The 22629-nt window shown below is 39.5% G+C and overlaps 1 protein-coding gene across 1 annotated transcript in view; it reads right to left on the minus strand.

Moving 5' to 3' along the window:
- LOC127568016 (WD repeat-containing protein 64-like) overlaps positions 1-18893 on the minus strand; it is a 69899-nt gene extending 51006 nt beyond the window's left edge. Inside the window, exons 1-7 of the mRNA XM_052011263.1 lie at positions 18743-18893; positions 17278-17408; positions 15925-16018; positions 11752-11858; positions 4972-5001; positions 2961-3071; positions 1299-1513 (exon numbers count right to left, since the gene is read on the minus strand). Of these exons, the coding sequence (XP_051867223.1) occupies positions 1299-1513; positions 2961-3071; positions 4972-5001; positions 11752-11858; positions 15925-16018; positions 17278-17408; positions 18743-18893 (839 nt within the window). The remainder of the gene's footprint in view (positions 1-1298; positions 1514-2960; positions 3072-4971; positions 5002-11751; positions 11859-15924; positions 16019-17277; positions 17409-18742) is intronic.
- Between the last annotated feature and the right edge of the window lie 3736 nt (positions 18894-22629).

Raw genomic sequence — 22629 nt, forward strand, 5'->3', positions numbered from 1 at the left:
GTCCTGGAGGAATCATCTACTGAGTCAGTGTGAGTGGAAGTCAGAAACAGGAAGGGAGCGATCACTCTGTTGAGAGTATTCTATAGGCCCCCTCAATAGTCACCGGGACACGGAGGAGCAGATCAGGAGGCAGATTTTGGAAAGGTGCAAAAATAACAGGGTTGTTGTCATGGGTGATTTCAATTTCCCTAATATTGATTGGCACGTCCTTAGTGCAAAAAGTTTAGATGGGGCAGAATTTGTTAGGTGTGTCCAGGAAGAATCCTGACACAGTATGTGGACAGGCCGACTAGAGGAGAAGCCATACTGGATCTAGTACGAGGCAATGAACCTGGTCAGTCGACAGACCTCTCGGTGGGTGAGCATTCCGGAGACAGTGACCACAACTCCCTGACCTTTAGCACAGCCACGAATAAGAATAGGAGCAGACAATATGGGAAAGCTTTTAACTGTAAGTGTACCATGACTTCTGGCTGCTCACCCTCCCCCTTAAGAATGCTGTGGACTCAATCTGAGACGTCTCTGACCCTGGCATCTGGGAGTCTCGTTCTCACCCACCCACAGAATCTCCCATCTGTTCCCCTAACCAATGAATCCCCTATAACAACTGCAATCCTTTTCTCCCCACTTCCCTTCTGAGCCACAGAGCCAGACTCAGTGCTAGAGATCTGGCCGCTGTGACTTTCCCTGGTAGGTCATCCCTCCCAACGGTATCCAAAATGATATACTTGTTACTGAGGGGAATGACCCTGCCCTGACTGCCTATTCCCACCCCTCTCCTGATGGTTACCAAGCTACCTGCATCCTGCAACCTAAGTGTAACTGCCTCCTGGTAACTCCTGTCTATCATCTCCTCAGTTTCCCGAATGATCCAGAGTTCATCCAGCTTCAGCTCCCTATCACCGTCTGTAAGGAGCTGCAGCCAGATGCACTTCTCGCAGGTGTAGTCATCATGGACACTGGAGTACTCCCCACATCCCGCAAGAGGAGCACACCACTGCCCTGACTGCCATTCCCACCCCTCTAACTGTGCAATAAGAAAGAAAGAGACTTTACCAGAACCTCACCTTTGCCTCTGCTCACTTCCTCTGCCTCTTCACACCCAAAGCCCCTTGAGGAAATCCTTTGGCACCTTACCTGTGGCTAACGATGATGCATACATCTCAGCCAGGGCTCCTGAAATTTCTTCTCTAGCTTCCCACAGTGTTCTTAGTTTTAGCAATTGTCAGAGTAAACCATTATTAAACCACTACTTTTCAAAGAGAAACAAAACCATTTAAACATTTGTGACGACCTACCGACGGAGAAGGTGTGGATCCAAGACCTGGGATTGCAAGGCGTTGCTCTCCTTGGATTTCTGGAGATTGAGATCTTCAGTTCCCACAATTAATCGGTTCACAAATCCAGCATCATCACCAATCAAAATGTAATCTTCACCTGGGTTCTCAGGCAGCGTTACCGTACAGATGCAAAGCATAATATTTTGCATGGGTTTAAGGGTAAAGAAATTAGTCTGTCAAAAAATGCCAATATCAGTTAAAGGTGTTTGGATTTCTTTGTATACATATTGTAAAGAAGAAAGGTGGTCTATGATGGTATACAATGCACAATAGAAATTGCTGGTGTAATCCTCATTTCTCTTTTCTTTCCTATTCAAGGTAATATTATTTTTACAAGGGCTTGCATATTGCTCATAAACGTTGTGACAGAAAGTCACATGGAAGCATATTTTATAATAAATGCTTGCATGAATATGATCATATTCCACAATACTTTTGGTGTTCTACATTTATGCCCATTTGCTATAGTTTCATCTGTGGAAATAGTAAGTTAAATTTGTGGAAATTGTAAGTTAAATTTGTGGAAATTCTTCAAAATTTAACTTACCATTGCCTTGCCATTGTTCCACTAGATCCACCCTTTATCTTTTTACAGTAATCATAAAAACTCATCGCTCATCCCAAACAATACCTCGATGAATCCAGGAAATACTTTTGTCTGACTGGCATACCTTTAATACAAAGCAACATATTGAATATACTCATTGCTCCCTCTTTGCTTTTGTAGTTAGGCTCTTGTTTATCTTTTAATAGTCTTCATCCTGTTTTAGATACTCAGGATCTCTGCTCTTACATTCCTGCATGCTTCTATTTTGTTTTGTTCTTGAAGCACACAGCACCTTTCCTCCACCATTATCAATGCACTATAATATTGAGGAAATTGAGGTGAAAGTTATTTCTGCCACCTCACACAATTAAAAGCATTTGAACTTTCTTGTGCCTTCTTGGGAAAGAATAGTGGGCAATTGAGTGAAGTTTATGCCATGTTGTTGCAAGTTCTATCAGGAAAAGTGCACCAAGCCTTGAAGAAGCAGGAAATCCCTAATGTTAACCTCCCGATAAACTAGATGTCCTAACAATTTCACCTAGGAATAGTGATCAGCCTTGCATTGCCTAATAGCCTTGCCATTGTCAGTACTGTGAAACTCATACCTTGGAGTTTTAAAATCTGAAATGCTGCAGACACTTTCTCACAGGCATAGGTTCTAGCTGCTATGAGGAAACAATTGGGGTTTCTCAGGTAAGGAATGTCCATCTGCAAATCAGGTTACTGGGCATGTATTGAACTGATCGCAGGAATTTTCTTATGCCTTTTAAGTTTTACAAGCCTTTTAAACTTTCCTAAAATCAGTTCACCAGCTTCCCATTTTCTCTAAGTACCAGCTGAAGATTTGAACTCCAAGAGGTGGTGTGTTCTTATGCTTAGACATTTTGTTCCAAAGTAATGACAAGCTGTCATAAAAGCAGTACATCTTCAAAATGCCATGGAGAACAAATGACTCCAATTGCAATTAGCATAAGTGCAGGGATATTTGGCCAAATCATGTCTTTAAGATTTTCACAGTGCCATGAAGAACTCTAATTTCCAAGACATTTAGAGGGCAAGGCAAACAGATTTACCTGGTTTTTACTCTTTGGTTTATGATCCCAGATAATAATACTTGTTTCAGTGACTGTTACAATTCGCTTTAATTGGCTAAGGTAATCACAGCCAGACACTGGGGAAATATCCTAGATGAAAATAATTAAATAGTTAATAAATACGTCAACAAATAATGGTTTCCAAAATTTAGCATAACATTTGGCACTACTGTGCACAATATTTATTTCTACATTAAACGGTGTATATTAAATAGGAAAACAGGTTTTGAACAGACTAAGCAAAAAGTAATCTTCTTACCTACTTGAGGAGTTTAATCTTGATGTCAGCCTTGGATCAGTGGTGGCAGTCTCACATTATCATTGGGTGATGAGACAAAACAAATTTCCCACCTAGCCTCTTCTTATCAAGCAGTCATTAAAGTCTGGAGCTCTTCCATGTTTTGGTTAATACTTACCCCATAACCATCATCATTCAGACAGTGAATATTAACTCAATATTATTTGTAGAATTTTCTGTACACAACGTGGCTCTGTCACTTGTCCTACGCTGCAATGTTTCACTCACGGTGAAACTTTTCAGTGACACCCAGAGGGCAAAAGGCAGTAAAATAAATGCAAGTTTTCTGATTTTCATTTAAAAATTTAATCACAGCACAGATATGTTTTAAGTGTTCACTAAAATTAGACAGGTAAACACTAAAAGGAAAAAGGAACCCATGCTTCAGAGTTGAAAATAGTTTATAGAACTAAAAATTGATGAGTTCCAACATTTTCTGACCTATAACTGTAAGTGGAAAAAAAATAAACTAGCCAAACTGCAAATGATGGAAAAGTTGATCTTGCCCTCCCTCTTTTGGTTCTACATTGTCACCTTTATTCTCGTCCTCCATTTAATCATTCCTACTCTTACTCACAGCAACCTCATCACACATAGCTCTAGCTCTCTATCACCTCTCGCAACCTTTTCATTGGCTCTTCTGTTATGGGACCCTACCACATCTAATCAACTTTGAATGTACTTATTTTAAAAGCAAACAAACACTGAAGTTGTGACATAAACAACATATTTGAAAGTGAACAATTCTACTAACAAATATTGAAGACGTAAGAGTAAAAATTCACATGATCTCTATCAAATATATTGCTGAGATTCATTGTCTGAGCTCTTATGTGAAGACTGGGTACTCAAGTTTTGTTGTCTATCAAACTGAACTACACAAATGTCCTCTGGAGATGGAAGGATGATGCAGATAATTTACTTGAAAATAAAATGAGCGTTACCACTGTTGCAGCAAGCAGACAGCTTGCTAAACATTGGCTTAGATTTGGCAGCTACAATGACAGCCAGTCAGCATTCACTATCATTTCACTGTGAAATTGACAGCAGCAATAGGAGCATACACATATTCAGTTACATGCAAAAATCCAGAGGTTGCCGAGGTATTCCCCGTTTTCCTCAGACATGCCGTTTTGTAACCTTCGCCAGTATAATCTTCAGAATACAGTGCTCTGCCAAGGGACCTCTGATATTTATGGACAGGAAAGGTTTAGAGTGATATGGACCAAATGCAGGCAAATGGGACTCGCTTAGAAGGACATTTTGGTCAGCATTGGATTAGTGAGGCTGAAGGGCTTGTTTTCATGCTGTTTACTCTATGACTATGTCTCTAAATTTGTGAACTATTCTCACTGTAATAAAATTTCTTAAAATATAATACTTGGTTTTACTTGTAAATGCCAACAAGGCCATATTTACTGCTTAATCAACTTTCCATTATTGTAATGTGTGGATTGCTACTATCACAGATATATATTCTGAATTTCCATGGATTTTACATTGGCGTTGATTGCTGTCAGATCCAGTTGTAAGGAATCTTTTGTATATAGTGTCACCCTGGAATACAGAAGCTGGTTATTGAGATCTTCATTTTATCAGGATTCTTAAATTTCTTCTTAGCTACATCTGAATATACCTATGCTGCACTCATGACTGTCACTTTTCATTTAATTGGAAGAATAAGATACTCACACCAACGCTGGTATATGTCTGAAGATTCAGCTGTAAAAGAAATTGAAAACTGCAATCAAAGTGATTAGCAGAGGATCTAAAAGGCAAATTTAAAATTAAAATATTGGTCACCTATAAGCAATTGCAAGAACTTTCCAACACCCATAGACCAATATGTCTAAAATGACCAAGATCTTACCACATTAGTAAGATATGAAGTAATGTAGGCATTATTTCTGTGTTGAACATAATGGAAATATTGTGTGCAAGTTCTGCCCAAAGAAAGTAGGGAGAATCAGGAAATGCTGCAGAAGCCAGGATGAGGAATTAATAATTTAAAACTTAAAATTTATGAAGTTCAGGGATTCACATTTCACTGAGCAGCTATCTAAAGCACTTTGGTTAAAGTGGTGCTGTCAGAATGTGTCTCAAGCTATTTTTGGCAACATTAGTAGATGGCATCCTTAGCTAATTTGGCACTCTTTACAGTGTATCTATGTTATCCATTCTTCCTTTATTTTGTGCAGTACTATGCACTTGACAATATCAAATTTATTTTGTCATTAATTTGCCCGCATATTAATAGTCTTCAATCACCCCTCCCAACTGGCATTCTCAGGAAAGACAACTACTTTGCATTGAGCTTCTGAGTCCAGGTCACTTGTTTAAATGGGGAACAGAAACAATCTCATCTCCGATTCTGCAGGAAAACCATTCAGTACTTATTGTCCTTTCTGATACAACTTCTCTAGGTGAGTACTTACTGTATTCTGCCCTTCAAATACTTCTTATCCATTCCTTGGGTTAACTCCCAACCCTCGTACTTTTGAGTCTCATTAACATACTTTAAGAAGGGTTTTTATTAGACAGCATTTCAAGTCCAGGTGCAATTGCCTAGCTTAATTTTACAACCTGGTTTTCTTTCAGCATATTAACACAAGTTGTAAACAACTGTAAACCAGTTTGTGCTTAAAACTTCTCTGCTATTTAATATTATGGCTGATATTATTGTGACCTCAACTCAACATTCCAGTATACTTGTGGAAAAGCTTTCAACCTTTGCTTATCAAGAAGGCTACCAATGCCTTGCATGCATTCACCACTATTCAATGGAGAGAATTACAAAGACTCACAATTCTCAGAGAAAAACAAAAAAAAATCACCCCTTCCCTGTCTTAAGTGGACAACCCCTTATTTTTGAACTGGGACCCCTAGTTATAGATTGTCCCACATTGGGAAACATCCTCTCCACATCTACCTTCTCAAAATCCCTCAAGATTATATCTTTCAACCAAGTATCAGTATTATGCAAGTGAAATTCAAGCAGGCACTTTTAAGTGCCAGTCACCCTTGCACTTCTAATTGGATTTCTCCTGATATCATTCCCCTTGAAAAGTTCCTTCAGGGGCACTGTAGGGGAACTTGGACCACGTTAACTCAGGTGCTCCTGCCTCTGGGTGTTCCAAGGCAATGTGTTCTACCAAGTGCAGTAGCCGATTTGGATGCCTGACAGGTAGGTGAATGGTACCTTCCTTTTCTCCCAACATCCACACCAAACTGACACCCACCACTGACTCCTGATCGCCCAAGTCATGAGCTCTGACCACCCAATATCAGGACGATCTGAGGCCCACTGATCCTGTAATCGCCATCATTCATACTGCCAGCCTGAATATTAACGTTCCCTACTGCAACACCTGCACCACCCCCCAACCTGCCCATTTGAAATCATCCAAACTGTTGGCCTGATGTCTGCTCCCCATCAATCATATAAACTGCTTGCCCAGCTTTCCCAAACCCACATCCTAACTGCCTAAGTCTTGGACCTTGGACACAACTGAAGTTTCCAGTGAAGGGCCATTGATGATGATCTGTGGCCTCATCCATGCAACACTGGAATTTCCAGGTAACTACGTCATAGGACCTTCCACAGTCCACTGACAATGTTACTGCTTCAAAGGAAGGTGAGAGAAGAAATGACCAGGGAAGGCCTCCTCCCTATAAATCCATGCTAACTGCTATTTATCAAACTATTATTGTTTTGAAATTTACTGCAATTAATCAGTTCTGCTATTTCATACAGAACAGCAGAGAGAAAATAGAGTTCAAGTTTCAGGTTAATAACCTTTCATCAAAAAGTCTAAAACCCTAACTTTGTTTCCCTCCCCACACATACTATTCAACCTGCTGAATGGTTACAGCATTTTGAATTTCTTTCTGGATTTACAATATTTGCAAGTTTATGTGTGGAAGAAATAGCAATAGCTCTCTATTTGTCCAAGTCAGTTGTGTCTTACTTTTGGACTATGGACACCCTGCAGATCTGTTTTTGATCTACTGATACTTACCAGTGACTCCTTCACATGCCATTATTGGATCACACATCTCTTCCTTATTCTTTTTTCATTCACCATTCTGGTACAATTTCAAACCCTTTCAGCAGTCTAATTATGTTTGTATTGGTTGGGATGAAGTTTGATTCACATGTTAGAAAAAAGCCCATACTATGCAGCATGTACCATCGACAGAATGCAAACAGACAGGTATCTTTCACACTGATCTCTCCAACCATGGAGAACAAAGGCAGCAGGCACAATGGAACGCTATCGATGCATGTTCCCCTCAAAGTTGCACACCTTCCTGACTTGAAAAATATTGCTGTTCCTTTATCATTGCTGGGTCTAAACTCTGGAACACCCTACCTAAAAACACCTTGGAACTACCATCACACCAAGGACCATAAAACTTCAAGAATACAGCTCACCACTATCTTCTCAGGGGCAATTGAGGACAGGCAATAAATATGGACAAGCACGGTAGTGTAGCGGTTAGTGTAACGCTATTACAGTGCCAGCGACTCAGGTTCAATTCCTGCCACTGTCAGTAAAGAGTTTGTATGTTCTTCCTGTGTCTATGTGGGTTCCCTTCGGGTACTCCGGTTTCCTCCCACATTCCAAAGACGGGTTAGGAAGTTGTGGGCATGCTATGTTGGCCCCGGAAGCATGGTGACAATTGCAGGCTGCCCCCAGTACATTCTACGCAAAAGGTGCATTTCACTGTGTGTTTCGATGTACATGTGACCAATAAAGATATATCATCATCATATGATGCCCAGATCAATAAATGAATAAATAAAAATAACAAAAATTAGGCTATGAACTTTGACAGATATTACCAGTCATTGTGAATTTCCTCAATTTGGTTCTTATAATACTCCATATCCTATGGAAAATTTTCTTTTAGTGATCAAGATATTAAAATTTCATAAAGACATTACATGCCACAGATAGGGTCACCTAGAAATGATTAGTGTATTTTACCAAGATGAAAATCTGTTAACTCAGATGAGGAAATGAAAATTAACTTGAACAGATGGCATATTATTAAGTTATAAAACCTGTGATCCAATAATATTTTGATTAGAATGTTAATGGGAAAGAAGCCATTAAATATCACAGTCTGTAAATACAGGGTGTCACACCGACAACGATATATGCAGTTTTCTCAGAATGTGAAACATCCGATCAGTGAAAATTCCACATAACTCATTAAGTCTTACAACATATCATCATTCCAGTGACTTTTACAGGAACATGTTGTCAGTGATACGCTAAATAATAAACTAATGCAAATAGACATTAATTTTATTTTAACCCATCAGTTATGGTAAATGAGAAGATATTTTTCCATCACATGCACTCCTTGGTCTGCAGAAATTGCCAAAAGATAATCAAGATTACTAACTACTGATTGCTCCAATGAAGCAATGGAAGACTCTCCAAACCTTGCACCCAAAGTTAGAGGAAGCTGAAATTTTTGTTGAAATTATTACTTCAAATATCATCTTGATTGTACAATATAATCTTGCACTTTGCAATCATGTTATGAGCTCAATATTATATTTATGTTCATTCCCATGATGCGGGTCATGTTGGTGAGGTCAGATTTATTGACCATTAGTTGCTGTCCTGCAGATTATAAACTGGGCTCTCTCCTTCAACCACAGTTGTCTGTTTAATGAAGATGTTCCTACACCACTGTCAAGAAAGGAGTTTCAGGCATTTGACCCAGGGACCACAAAGAAAGTTATATTTAACCATTTCAGAATAGCGTACAACTCAGATACGATGGTTTTGCCATGAACCTCTTTTCTTGTCCTTTAGATGGTAGAGTTCAAAAGCTTGGAAGATGTTGTTCCACATTCACTAGAAAGTACAGCTGAGTAACCTCTTGGTAACATAAATTGCACCCATGGTATCCCAGAGGCAAAGAGGGCAGTGTTGGCCAGGAACTGCAGAGTTATGACAAAAGTAGTCTGTGAACTGAGTTAACCTGAGCCCAGCAACTGGCTTGAGCTGGCTGGAACTGGTATAAATTGGCTTGATTTCGGGAGAAACAATGGAAGTGACGTAAGACACAAATCCTTATTTGGTGGAAGAGCAATGAGGTAATGCTGCCTGTAGCCTTGGGCCAGATTCAATGTAAAGTCGACACAGGCTAGCTGGATAAGTCAGAACCAACAAAATTGAAAAACAACAGTTCGAACTGATAAGAAAAGAGAATAAGAATGGAGGATTTCAGGTGAAGAAGCGGCGAAAACACCGGGGGCCAACCATCGTGGAAGTGGATGACCCCACGTTGGAGACTTGTAGATTATGTTGGTATCAAGAGGGACACCTGGCCAGCATGAACTCCTGTTCCCAGTTATTAGGAGGAATACTTTAGCTGCTCCCCATGAATAGGGAAGGCTTCCACTCCCTACTTATAAAGCAGGTTGCATGAAGCAGCTCAAAACTAAACCATCTACAATTGGCAGGGATTTCCCCCACCCCACCTCCATTTCCCACCACAACTTTAATTGATCAAAATATTATAAGACTTACGTGTAAGTTTTTTTTGAAACATCTCTCCAGCATTTACAATGACCAAAGTTATGCAGGCAAATAAGAATCCCAGTCTGCCAACCCACAAGTAGAAGCAATGCCTTCATTTTCAGGTGGTCTTCCCCCATGATCACAAACTGTACAAATCAAAAAAAACACAAAATCCCATATCTCCCAGGAGCAATGTCATGATGACCGGTCCCAATCTACATGCAGGACTATAAGATGGCTGTCACAGAACCACAGTAAAGCCTTTAGAAAATACATACTATGACTCAATTTGCCAATCAACGATTAGAAATCAGTTTACTCAAGGTTTTGTTTCTTGATATAACTGTATAAAATCTGTGTATTTCAATCAAATGACATATCTAGACATTGAGCCACTGCACCCATTTTCATGTGTAACATGTATACAAAATCATTTTTCACATGTTTTGATGTGATTACACACATTTTTATTTGAAGTCCCATCAGATAATTGGACTGGGCATCTTTGGGTGCAATTAACCTTGGTGAAAATATAATTTTCCAGCCAGCATTTGTGCACAGATGATCCCATCAAATTATGCAATGCTCATTTCTTCATTTATAACTGTACTTGGTGCAATAAAGAACAAGTCTGCACCTAGTCAATAACCATCCATGAATTAAAGAGTCCTCACTGGGGCATTAATGCTTTGCTCCCTTAATGTCCATGGCCGATTGCTATTTGTGCAGCTAATCTATTCTGTACGTTTGACTGCTTGCAACTGCTTTTCACTTCAAAAATTATTGCTGTGATCTCTGCCTGCATTTATGACTCTGTACTTCATAGTGGCTTGGGTCATTTAGAACAGAGGACTGGATGTGTGGTCATGATCACATGGTGGTGAAGGACAAATAAGTGTCTCTTCCCCCCCCCCCTTTTCTTGCAACTTACTCTCTCTCTGCCTCTCTACTGACAGTATCCTGTGTGAGTAACTGATCTGACAGTCCAAAGCCTTTCCATCACAAGAATGCAATGGGATACTCTGCAAATCCAACAACACTTAAGAAGCTCGATACCATCCAGGACAAAGCAGCCAGCATGATTGACAGCCCATCATTCACTAACCCAAGCATTCATTAATGCCTCTACCACCAAGGAACTGTGACTGCAGCATGGACCATCTGTAAAATCCACTGCAGATATTCATTTAGGCTAATCTAACATCCTCCTAAATCTGCAACCTCCACCCTCAAGGGCAGAAGGTGCACGGAAACCCCAGCACCTGTAGGTTTGCTTCCACCTTACACACCACCCTGACTTGGGCATGTATTCCTATTCTTTTATGATCACTGAGTTTAAATCCTGGAACTCACTTGCCATTGTGGGCTACCTTAACCACAAGCTCAAGGTGGTGGCTTATTATACCTTTCTTGGACAATTATGGATAGACAACTATGCTAGCCTTATCAATAACAGCTAAATTCCAAAAAAAAGAATAAGTAAAATGAAAGGTACTGTGGCTGTCATGGGAGAATGCACTTTAAGGCTGAGCTACGCTTTTATTGATCTGTAGTGTCAATGCCAGGGCAGCTACAAATACTGCAAACAGCAACCATCGTGAATTGCGTAGATCAGGATTTAGCTCACTATAATTGGGAGGAAAGCTAACAATTTTTAACAAGGTAAATTTCACCACTTTGGCAATATTTCATGGGTTCTCTGATGGGGCTTAGGGCTGAATGCAGCACACATTTAGGCTCCCAAAAATGGTTTGAAAACCAGTTTCTTGGAACTACATCTTGTGTTAACATTATAATGGAGGACCACTAACTTTACCCATTAGGGACTTCTGAGTGGATGGCTCAATAAAATTTAAAGTTTAGCTAGATATCTTCAGTTACTTGAATTTTTGTTAACAATAAAGATAGACGTTGCTCCAAGACTTACTTGGCTGTTATAAAGTAAAATTATTCCTTTTTGTGTAGCTGCTATTACTTGATCAAGTTGTGGCACATTGATGATGCACTGAATATGATCGTGTCTCCTTCTTTCTTCTGTTAAAATCAAATCAATGGTTTCAGTAAAGATAATATTCATAAAAATTCACAATTATCTCATTTTATCTGTTATTGTTATATATAATTATGGTACCATTTATTTGTCATCAATCTTATGAAAGTTTCTAATAAATTGATAGTTTCAAAATCAACTGCAATAAAAAAAAACTGATTTCTATCTCAAATGTAACCTGGGTTATTACTTGTCATTGTAATTCAAGCCAAGGAAATCTGGGTTAGAGGTGGGTGTGCAGGCAGATGTTTTTAATCTGCAGTGATAAACTACAGCCAGCTATCTGCAGGACAACGGCTCTCAGTTTGCAGCCATTAAAAATTTAAGCTCCTGCCCTCTTTAATACCACTGGACTCTGGGAATGCCATTAGAGAAGAAAAAGTAAAGATTATTTGCATGAAAGTATACAGGCATGTTTGTCATTCCATTATCAATTCCAAGGGAATATCCCAGAAGAACAGAATGCAGAGGGAGTGACTAACTGTTGTGGTACTGCATGAACACAAATGATTAAATTTATGGAATAACATTTCTTTATTAGTCACAGGTACATCAAAACACACAGTGAAATGCATCTTTTGCATAGAGTATTCTGGGGGCAGCCCACAAGTGTCGCCACACTTCTGGCGTCAACATAGCATGCCCACAACTTCCTAACTCGTACACCTTTGGAATGTAGGAGGAAACCAGAGCACTCGGAGGAAACCCACACCGTCACGGAGAGAACCATGCAATCTTTTGAGTCTGTTCCACCATTCAATGTCATGGATGATCTTCCATCTCAAGCCCAAATTCTCTGTGCAAAATGTTCATTGATCTCATCTTTAAATATACAAAGGGACTGAGCATCCACAGTCATCAGGAGTTCAGAATTCCAAAGATTTACAACTGTCTGGGTAAAGAAATTCCTCCCACTCACTCCTACATTCACAGGCACATGTCTGAAATCAAAAAAGTTCCATTCACTGCCATCACCATTGATCATCTCCGTGAAAAGAAATTTCACAAGAAAAATATGACTCAGGTTTAAATCTGGTGCCGATGGAATTTCTTAATGGACTGATACCGTCACAGAGGGTGGAAAACTAACACTCATCAGAAAATGTTTATACACCAACCAAGTAAATAACAATTGAAAAATAGTAATTAGAAAATAAGCAATCAGATCACTGCAACAGAAATCTCTCTTTATCCCTCCAGTCACCAATTGGCCAACAGTGTTCCCTGCTGATTGTGATTCTGGCCAATGTATCTTTCCTGGTTCAGGACTTGACCTTTATAGGTCAGATGCTTGGTCAGGAAGGTCAAAGGGAAACCATTATCCTGTACTGATCTCATATGAGACCATGTATTTCTCTTTGAAATAAATCCCATTCATCTTGGGATCAAGGGCAGCCCCTGTTGGCTGCTACCAAGTCATTGGCCAGTGGTGGATCAAAGATCATAGGACCATAAACAAATCTTTTCCATATCAATCCTCTTACATTGGGAATTCAGCCTTTGGCCCCTCTCCTGCTTCTTCTGAACCTGCTATTAAAGCACTCATTTTTTAAATTTTTTGTTCATTCAAGGGATGAAAAGCCATGCAGGCTCAATTACCCTTCAGAAGGTGGTAGTGAGCTGCCTTCTTGAGCCGCTGCAGTCGTCAAAGTGCGGGCACACCCACAAAGCTGTTAAATAGGCAATTCCAGGGTTTTGACCCAGCAACAGTGAAGGAACGGCCATATATTTCCACGCAAGGATGATGTATGGCTTGGAGGGCCACTTCCAGGTGGCCGTATTCCCATGTTTTTGCTGCCCTAGCTGGTAGAGGTTGTGGGTTTGGAAGGTGCTGTCTGAGGCATCTTGGTGAGCTTCTGCAGTGCATCCTGTAGATGGAACAAACTGCTGCTACTGTGAAAGGTGGTGGATAGGGTGCCTATCAAGCAGGCTGCTATGTCCTGCATGGTGTTGAGCTTCTTGAATGTTGTTTAAGCTGCACTCATCCAGGTAAGTGGAGAATATTCCATCACACTCCTGACTTGAGCCTCGCAGATGGTGGAGGGGTTTCATAGAGATAGGAGGAGAGTTACTTACTGCGGGATTCCTAGTCTCTGACCTGTTCTTGTAGCCACATTGTATATATGGCTACGCCAGTTCAGTTTCTGGTAAATGGTAACCCATGGGATAGTGATAGTGGGGGATTCAGTGATGGTAATGCCATTGAATGTCAGGGTGTGATAGCTGGATTTTCTCTTATTGGTTATTATCATTGCCTGGCAATGTTACTTGCCACCCATCATCCCAGGCCTAGATATTGCCCAGGTCTTGCTGCATATCCTGTGGAGTCTGAAATGGTGCTGAACATTGCACAATCAGCAGCTAACATCCCTACCTCAAACAGCAAGAAAGACAGGATTTACCCAGTTCCTTTAACTGCATTCTTTGGCTCCTATGAATGCAATGAGCTCTCTTACAGCTAATCCCCCCAAAAAAAGCTGCAAATTATTGATAATTCTTCTAAATCCTACAGCTGCAGAATTTGTCCGTTTTAAGATCTGCTTTTCATGGTGTCAATTTCATATCCATGAATCAATTTCACAGGGAAGCTGTCAAATGGGCATTGCACAAGGATTGTTATCACCCGTACATCATGGGTGTACGCAAACTACAGGTTTGAAAACACACAAATGATCTGATGAGGTCATTAAACTGCTTACAGTTCCCAATTTAGAAGTGACAGAACAGTTCTTATTGCTGCTTTCTGCAGCCAGCTCCAGCAATACACACAAAATGCCGGAGGAACTCGACAGATCAAGCAGCACAAGTCCTGATGAAGTGTCTCAGCCCGAAATGTTGATTGTCCATTTCCCTCCATAGATGCTGCCTGACCTGCTGAGTTCCTCCAGCATTTTGTGTGTGTTGATCCAGATTTCCAGCATCTGTAGTCTCTCGTGTCTCCAGCCAACTGTAGATTTTCTCTTCCCATCACCCCGATCTCCCACAATAACAGCCAGCCAGGAAGGGAAAGCTTGGTGTACCCACTGCTCACTTTCCTCATGTCATTGGTAATACTAAAAAGCCCAATGGAATCAAACCACATGCTTCAGTGTACCCCACTGGCATTGATGAGTGCATGCTAGCATCACGGCTGCTATTCTTAACTGGTGAGGAAACCCGGAGCAGATATTTCAGAATCAAAACCAGGTTTATTATCATTGACACACGTCATGAAATTTATTGTTCTGCGGCAGCAGTACAGTGCAAGACATAAAGGCATAAAAATTACTACAAGTTACAAAAATAAATAACTAGTGCAAAAGAGGAATAATGAGGAGCAATGGGTTCAGAAATCAGAAGCTGTTCCTGAAACATTGAGTGTGGGTCTTCAGGCTCCCATACCTCCTCCCTGATGGTAGTAACGTGAAGAGGGCATGTCCTGGGTGGTGAGGGTCCTTAATGATGGATGCTGCCTTCTTGAGGCACTGCCTCTTGAAGAATTCCTTGCTGGCGGGAAGGGTTGTACCTGTGATGGAACTGGCTGAATCTACAACCCTATGCAGCCTCTTGTGATCCTGCACATTGGAGGCACCATACCAGGTGGTGATGCAACCAGTCAGAATGCTCTCTACTGTACATCTGAAGAAATTTGCAAGAGTCTTTCGTGACATACCAAATCTCCTCAAACTCCTAATGAAGTAGAACTGCCCGCGTGCCTTCTTCGTGATTGCATCAATGTGTTGCATCAACGGCACAGCAGAGTTAAATCTGCTTCACCAATTGCACTACATTAAAAAGTTCACCCAACCAGAGTCAACCGTCCACTCTTCCTCCAGCACTCTCTCCAAGTTTTATTTTAAGAATTTTATTTTATTATACAATGTAACACTAAAGCCATTTCATATCTCACCACTGTCTAGATACTACAAGTACATTCTACCACCTGGATGGCAAGGTACATAGCTGCATAGCGATATTTGTCAACAGCAAAGTCCAAGTGATTATATGCTCTAAATAACTAATGACTAAATAATCAATAACTAAGAATTATGTGGAAATTATTTGCATTACCTTCTCTCTGTTCAATATGTCGTCGCTTGGAAAGCATAAATATTGGTGTTCCTTTCATGATATTCTGTCCTTCTGATGGAAAGTACCCAAAAAGCTGCAAAAAATCAATACAATTATTATATTTTTTTGTTTTACAGATGTCACTATTGTTAGAATGTTAAGTAATCATAAAATTTCCTTTCATCAACAAAATGGCAACCTCTCAATTCTAACTCAATTCAATCCAAACAGAACTCAAAAAATCTTTCTCTGTATTGTTAGATGCTGTTGTCAGTCAATGCTACTCGTCATTGAACTGGCTCCTAGAATCATCGTGGAGAGGTGGGCGCTAAATTGCACACCATTGGAAAATGGGCAGAGATATAATGAGATGTTTAACCTGCACATATTCACCAGGTGCAGGTAGTGCACAAAATTCATCCCCATTTGCTAATCACCATGACTTCATGAGTAATTAGGCTGCCTTTGTACCAGGGGTTGGTTCGAACACTGTAGCTATTGAATGAACACAAAAGCTTCCCTTTTTTCTGAAAAAAAGTCAAAAGATATTTACCACTGAACCATTAGGAAATTACCAAATAGTGGTCCCTTTAATTACAAAATAAAATTCCTGAATCCACTCTGTGAATCAAATGAAAATAAAGAGACTCACTCATTTAATAATATCTTAAGTACTTTTTGTGGAAGAGATTTAGAGAAAAGTAAAAAATATATATAAAAATCCAGACTATAGACAAAACTAAAAAATTCATGATATTAATAGAATAAGAATAAACACACAAATACTAATAATCAAGTAACCCAGAATGAGGTCTATTTTGAAATCTTTATTTCATGGACATAATTCAAGTTCAAAACAGAAATGGACAATCACATGCAACTTTATAGGTTTACATCATTATAGCTGGAATAAATTAAAAGTCAACAGAATATCGATAAGGAGCAAATGAAATATAAACAAAACAGCTCGATATTAACTGAGCTTCAGCCCAGATGATGTTGAAGTCAACATTGTGTGTTCTCATCAGACAAGTCAGTATCTTTTCCTATCCTTTGATTTGTACATTTCTTCAATATATCTTTTGCTCCATACTTTTCTCCAAACACCTTAAATTAGACATCCATATAGTGCACACATTAGCATAGCCACAAAATAAGCCTCAAAATCTGAATTATGCCAATTTGTATTTGAATATCAGTTCCTACCCCTTATGATGAGTAACATTCATCTATCAGCTGAACCTGACATTTTGAGATCAAATATAATGATCCTATGAAATGTTGCAATGAAACAAAATATACAGAAGTATTAAAATATTCTTCCTTATAAAATAAATGGTCATAGAAACTTACTTCAGTCCAGTCAACAATTGCATCCAGATGGCTATTGATCTTCTTAAAAACAGCCTTTATGCATTCATTTTTCAATTCACCATTGAAGAGATGTTGAACTGAATCATAAAACTGATCATATGTCATAGGGTCTAGTAAGAAAAAGAAATAAATACACTGCAATATATATACGTACATAAATACATTTCATATGAACTGCTTTGGATGCTTGAAATCCAAATGCAGAAACTATCAGAAATATTCATCAGGTTAAGCAGCAACTGTGGAATGAAAACAGAGGTCAGATCTATTAACTTTCATTAGCAAGGGAAAGTTTAAAGCATAACAAATTTTAAGATGCAGTAAAAGCAAAGGCTGGCAGGAAAGAACTGAGAGTGATGATCGAGCATAAACTACTGCATTAGTGAACAAAAAGCAAACTTCTGGAGGAACTCAGCAGGTCAAGCAGCACCTGTGGAGGCAAAGGGATAGGCAATGTTGTAAGTTGAGGTATTCCCTTGACAAGATCAAAACAAACGAGATCTATGTGTCCCCACCCCAATACCGGGGAGAAGGCAAGGAATGTGATGTCCTCCATTTTACGTTAGAAGTCACACAGCTGGCGGAGGTCCACCTTGGGGAAAAAGGTGACCACAGCCAAGACAAGAAATGTGTAACATCTGGTTATACTTCGCAAACAGCCGACCAAATGCCTCAACTCGGCAACGGGGAAGGTGATCTAAAATCCCAAAAAGTTGACTTCAAAATTTGTGCAAAAATATAAGTGAGCAAAGACGATAGGTAAACTGCTGAACTCCAATCTGATTAATTCCCCAGAAGGCTAAGGAAATTCAGCATGTCCCTGTTGACCCTTGTCAATTTTTATAGATGACCATAGAAAGCATCATATCCAGATGCATCACAGCTTGGTATGGCAACTGCTCTATCCAAGACAGCAAGAAATTGCAGAGAGTTGTGGACACAGCTCAGTCCATTATGAAAACCAGCCTCCCTTTCATGGACTCTGTCTACACTTCCCGCTGCCTTGGTAAAGCAGCCAACATAATCAAAGACCCCACTCACCCCAGATATTCTCTCTTCTTCTCCCCTTCCCATCAGGCAGAAGGTGCACAAGCTTGAAAACATGCACAACCAGGCTCAAGGACAGCTTCTATCCCAATGTTACAAGACTCTTGAACGGACCTCTTGTACGGAAAAGGTGAACACTTGACCTCACAATCTACCTCATCATGGCCCTTGCACCATATTGTCTACTTGCACAGCACTTTCTCTGCAACTAGAACACTATATTCTGCATTCTGTATTGCTTTGCCCTTGTACTACCTCAAAGTACATAGAACTTGGATATGCTTTTATGGGTTGCAAAACTAAGTGTTTCCACTGTATCTTGGTATATGTGACAATAATAAACCAATTCCAATATCAAATGGCCATCATTACATTGTGGCTGTGCAGGAATGCTCACCAAAATCTGCCATCTTTTTAATGTTTTCACTGTCTTTCATATTCTGCACCATCACTGAGATCATTTGGTGGAAGCTGTCCACTCGCTCCTTGAACGTGGGCAAAACAAAGAGGTCTTCCAGATCCTGGCTTGTAAAACTCTCTACTGACATTATGCCTGAAAGTTTCCAATGTCCTTTGTCTTTGTTTAAAAAAAACTTTCCAAAACTATAATATTTCAGTAATTTCCTTGCCCTCAGTGTTGGCTGAATGCAATGGAGGGAAATGCAATTTAGAATGCCAAAGATCTGGGGGCAGCCATGACCAGGTGAGGGCCGCCTTTGACACACTGGGCATATGGTTATGCTACCCATGCTGTTCCTCCAGCAACCCGACATCTATGGTCCAATCACATGGCGACTTGGCCTGCCGATTGTCACATCAGCACCAGCCATGACATCAGTGCCATTGTGACGTGGTGTCAGTACATGAGGAACAGAAGGGCGAGACTAGCTTGGTGGCTGCTCATCATCGTTTCCCCCCTTAGAAAGGCTTGCAGCCAAAATATCATGTTTATTCCAGGAGCCCAACATGCTCTACAGGCAGTGAACCACTTTTTAAAAGAGTAGTTGCAGGTGAAAGGTTGAAAACACAACAATACAGTATCCTTCACAGAGACAGTTTGGTAATGACCAGATCACCTGTCATGTTGAGTGTAGGACAAACATAGGGCAGGCAACTGGTATGGCTTGTGTACGCTTCTCATATGCACCCACCTTAGAGGACCTGGTTCAATGTTGTAGTGCACAAGGTATGGTCCTGTCCGGCCTGTCTCAGTGAACCATGATTAATATTTCCTTGCTGGCAAAGAGCAAATGACCACAAAGCAAATCAGAGCTATATTCTGCCATCATGAGCAAATGTTTCCTGGTTTCTCCAAGATACAGATTTGCACCAAACTTCCCAATTAATAAAAATGAAATTATTTTAAAACTTGATATTGAAAGATTTTATGTTAAGCCACTTGGATTTAATGTTATAATAATCTTGCTAAAAAAACAATAAGGTTATCTTATACAATATTTTCTTAACCTGAGTACCTAGAATAATAATTGTGGGTGAATATGTTATCTCAAGCTCAAAAATAACATCAGATACTAGAATTAAAACAATTGTGTATCCAAGAAAGGATATTTTGCTCGATTCCAGCTAATGGTGGTCAAGGTGAAAAGAAATCATTCATTCATACATGGTGAAACTCATACATTCCTTTCTGCCAACAGACGTGATGTCAAAACATTTTAAAAATAGACACAGAAAAATACATGTAGATTTGGAGATTCAAATCATGCTTTCTGCTCTCCCTCACAGTCTGTATTTTTAAGCAGTGCTTTATTGATGTGGCAACGATTGACTGATATCTAAAGCCTTGCTCCTCTACTGCAGCTGCATTTCATCTGAGTGGCATCCACCCAGGCCTGTGGCTAAGCCCTGATTTTAACTCTCTACTAGTGGCTTGAGCATATAATACAGGGTGATATTTTTTGTTGCAGCAGAGGCTTGCGTTGTTAAAGATACAATTTTTTATTAGAGAAGTTGTATAACCATCTGATGCATAACGACACCAATAAGCCTTTACAATTTAGTTTGTAAAGTCCCGTTGAGGAAGTGAAGGGTTAAGAATTGCAACCATACCTATAACTGGCAAACAAAATATATATATGCATTTATATTTCTTTAGCAAGGACTAGCAAGCTGCTGACCCACTAGTTAGGTTGGAATATTAAGTATGTTAACTGCCTTTGTTTCGGGTAACGAACCATTCCGATATGTCAGACAGTGGCAATACTGAGTGTAATTAACATCGAGGTGAAGACTTGGTCTGAACAATGAAGGGTGATACCTGCCTTTGAAAGCCTTGATTATAAATCAATTATACTAAGACAAAAGGTGTGATAGCTGTCTCGGGATCTCTATAGCTTGACTGAAACTTGCGGCGCCGTTTGCATGGGATGTGCGTGACAATTCCTGTATAAATGTCTGTCTGCCCTTTGTTCGGGGAGAACTCGGGAAACGACTCTTAGTGAGTGCTGCAGAGAATTCTCCTAGCAGTGCACTGCTAATAAAGGTATTTGTTCAAATCGACCTCGTAGCACTGTGTTATTTACAGCGGACGGATAGGGAAATTGATTTCGAGACGACACCGTGTATATTGTTTCATGTGTGCGTCATTATTTTGTTTTGGTCGAAATACTCACTTTGTGTACTTTTGCTGGGATATACAAGTATAGGCTGTTTTTGGAAGTAGTACTTCATGAAAAATGACCAAGAAATGACATTGAGCCTAGTAATTTAACTTTTCAATAGATCACTTAATTTTGGCTTTTTAAAATCAGACAGTTCCAATGAAAGGTCATCAACCTGCACCTTTAATCATTACCTCTCTCTGAATCTTATGGTCTGAACTGATGACTGTTTCCAGCACTTTCTGTTTTTACTGTATTAATTAGAACTGTGTTAAAGCTATTATTAATATAAAAATAATTATTTCAGATTAAAAAATACTATTAAAAAAACTAGTAATATGGTATTCACTTTTCCCCAATAGACGCCAGCCTGTTGATTCTAAAGTTGGAGTTCAAACTCCCATTCCAAACATTTAAAATAAACAGACTTTGGATCATTTTTGATTAATTGTTTATGGGATTTTGCACAAATTTGCTGTTAAATTAGTCTCCTTTAAAACAGTGACTACTCTTTTAAAATTCTTTCAAGAGTTTTGTGGCGTTGTGGGTTTTCCCCGAAATACATTTCCTTTCTAAATACTGAAGTTTTCAGGTTTTTGTTAGAAAAGGATAGATAAGGGGAAAGATTACAGATAAGTGCTGGGATAAAATGTGTCATGTTCTAACACAGATCAATGGAAATCAATTCTACTTTAACTTATTTAACTTGGATAAGCTTCAGCTTTTCATACAGTGCTATTTTCATGCAGCCAACATTTTATTGCATCCTTGAGAATTGCCATTCCTTTTATAAATCATTTTATGATTGCAATTCGGAGTGTAGTCCTCAGGTTTTGGAATACCTCATCAATCAGCTGTCAAATTATTTTAGTTGCCCTTTCTATTGCAAAACAAAACATCAAAAAGAAATGGTCTAATCTTCTGTGAGTGAGCTTTTATCTGTCATCTAACAGCGAGTGCATCATAAGAGAAAATATACCTAGCTCAGGGAGGAAAACATTTTTTTAAAATTGTAAACTATATGGTAATATCCATTATATTCATAATCTACCAAAACTTGCCCACTTTCCTTTTCATTCTGGGTAATGTTTTTTAAAGGAAGGGAATCATTATACTCCACACGCCATTCAGAAATTTCTATACCTGTGGTTACAAGTTATTGATTCAGCTCATAATGAAATATTTATACAGTTCTTTTTAAAAGGTGCTAATCAACATTCTATCATTTACCTTGTGGGGAAAGTAAATCACTGGTGACATATAGAAGCACTGTCTCATCTCACCAACCTCTGAGTGAAGCATCACAGAGTGTGGTCATTTCTAAGGGACTTTGGTAATACAAGAGGGATAGGAACAGAATTAAATAAGTTGATTAAATTGGATAATATTTCAACACAGGCATTCTAGGACACGTGCTGTGCTATACCAGAGGTATGTGGGAGCTGATGGAAGCTACTGAGATCCATGCAACCAATTCTGCTGCAAATTCTACAGCTTGAGTAAATTCAGGTTGGAGTTGATGAACTGAAGTCAGGCACAGCAACTTGAGCCACACATTCAATTCTCTAATCTTTTGATGCAATGACAATTTGCACGCAACTCAGGTTGCAATCCAGAGATTATTACCTCTGTGGTTCTCTTTTAAATTTGGCTCAGTAATTGC

The sequence above is a fragment of the Pristis pectinata genome, chromosome 3 (genome assembly GCF_009764475.1).
Source record: "Pristis pectinata isolate sPriPec2 chromosome 3, sPriPec2.1.pri, whole genome shotgun sequence".
Taxonomy (NCBI): domain Eukaryota; kingdom Metazoa; phylum Chordata; class Chondrichthyes; order Rhinopristiformes; family Pristidae; genus Pristis; species Pristis pectinata.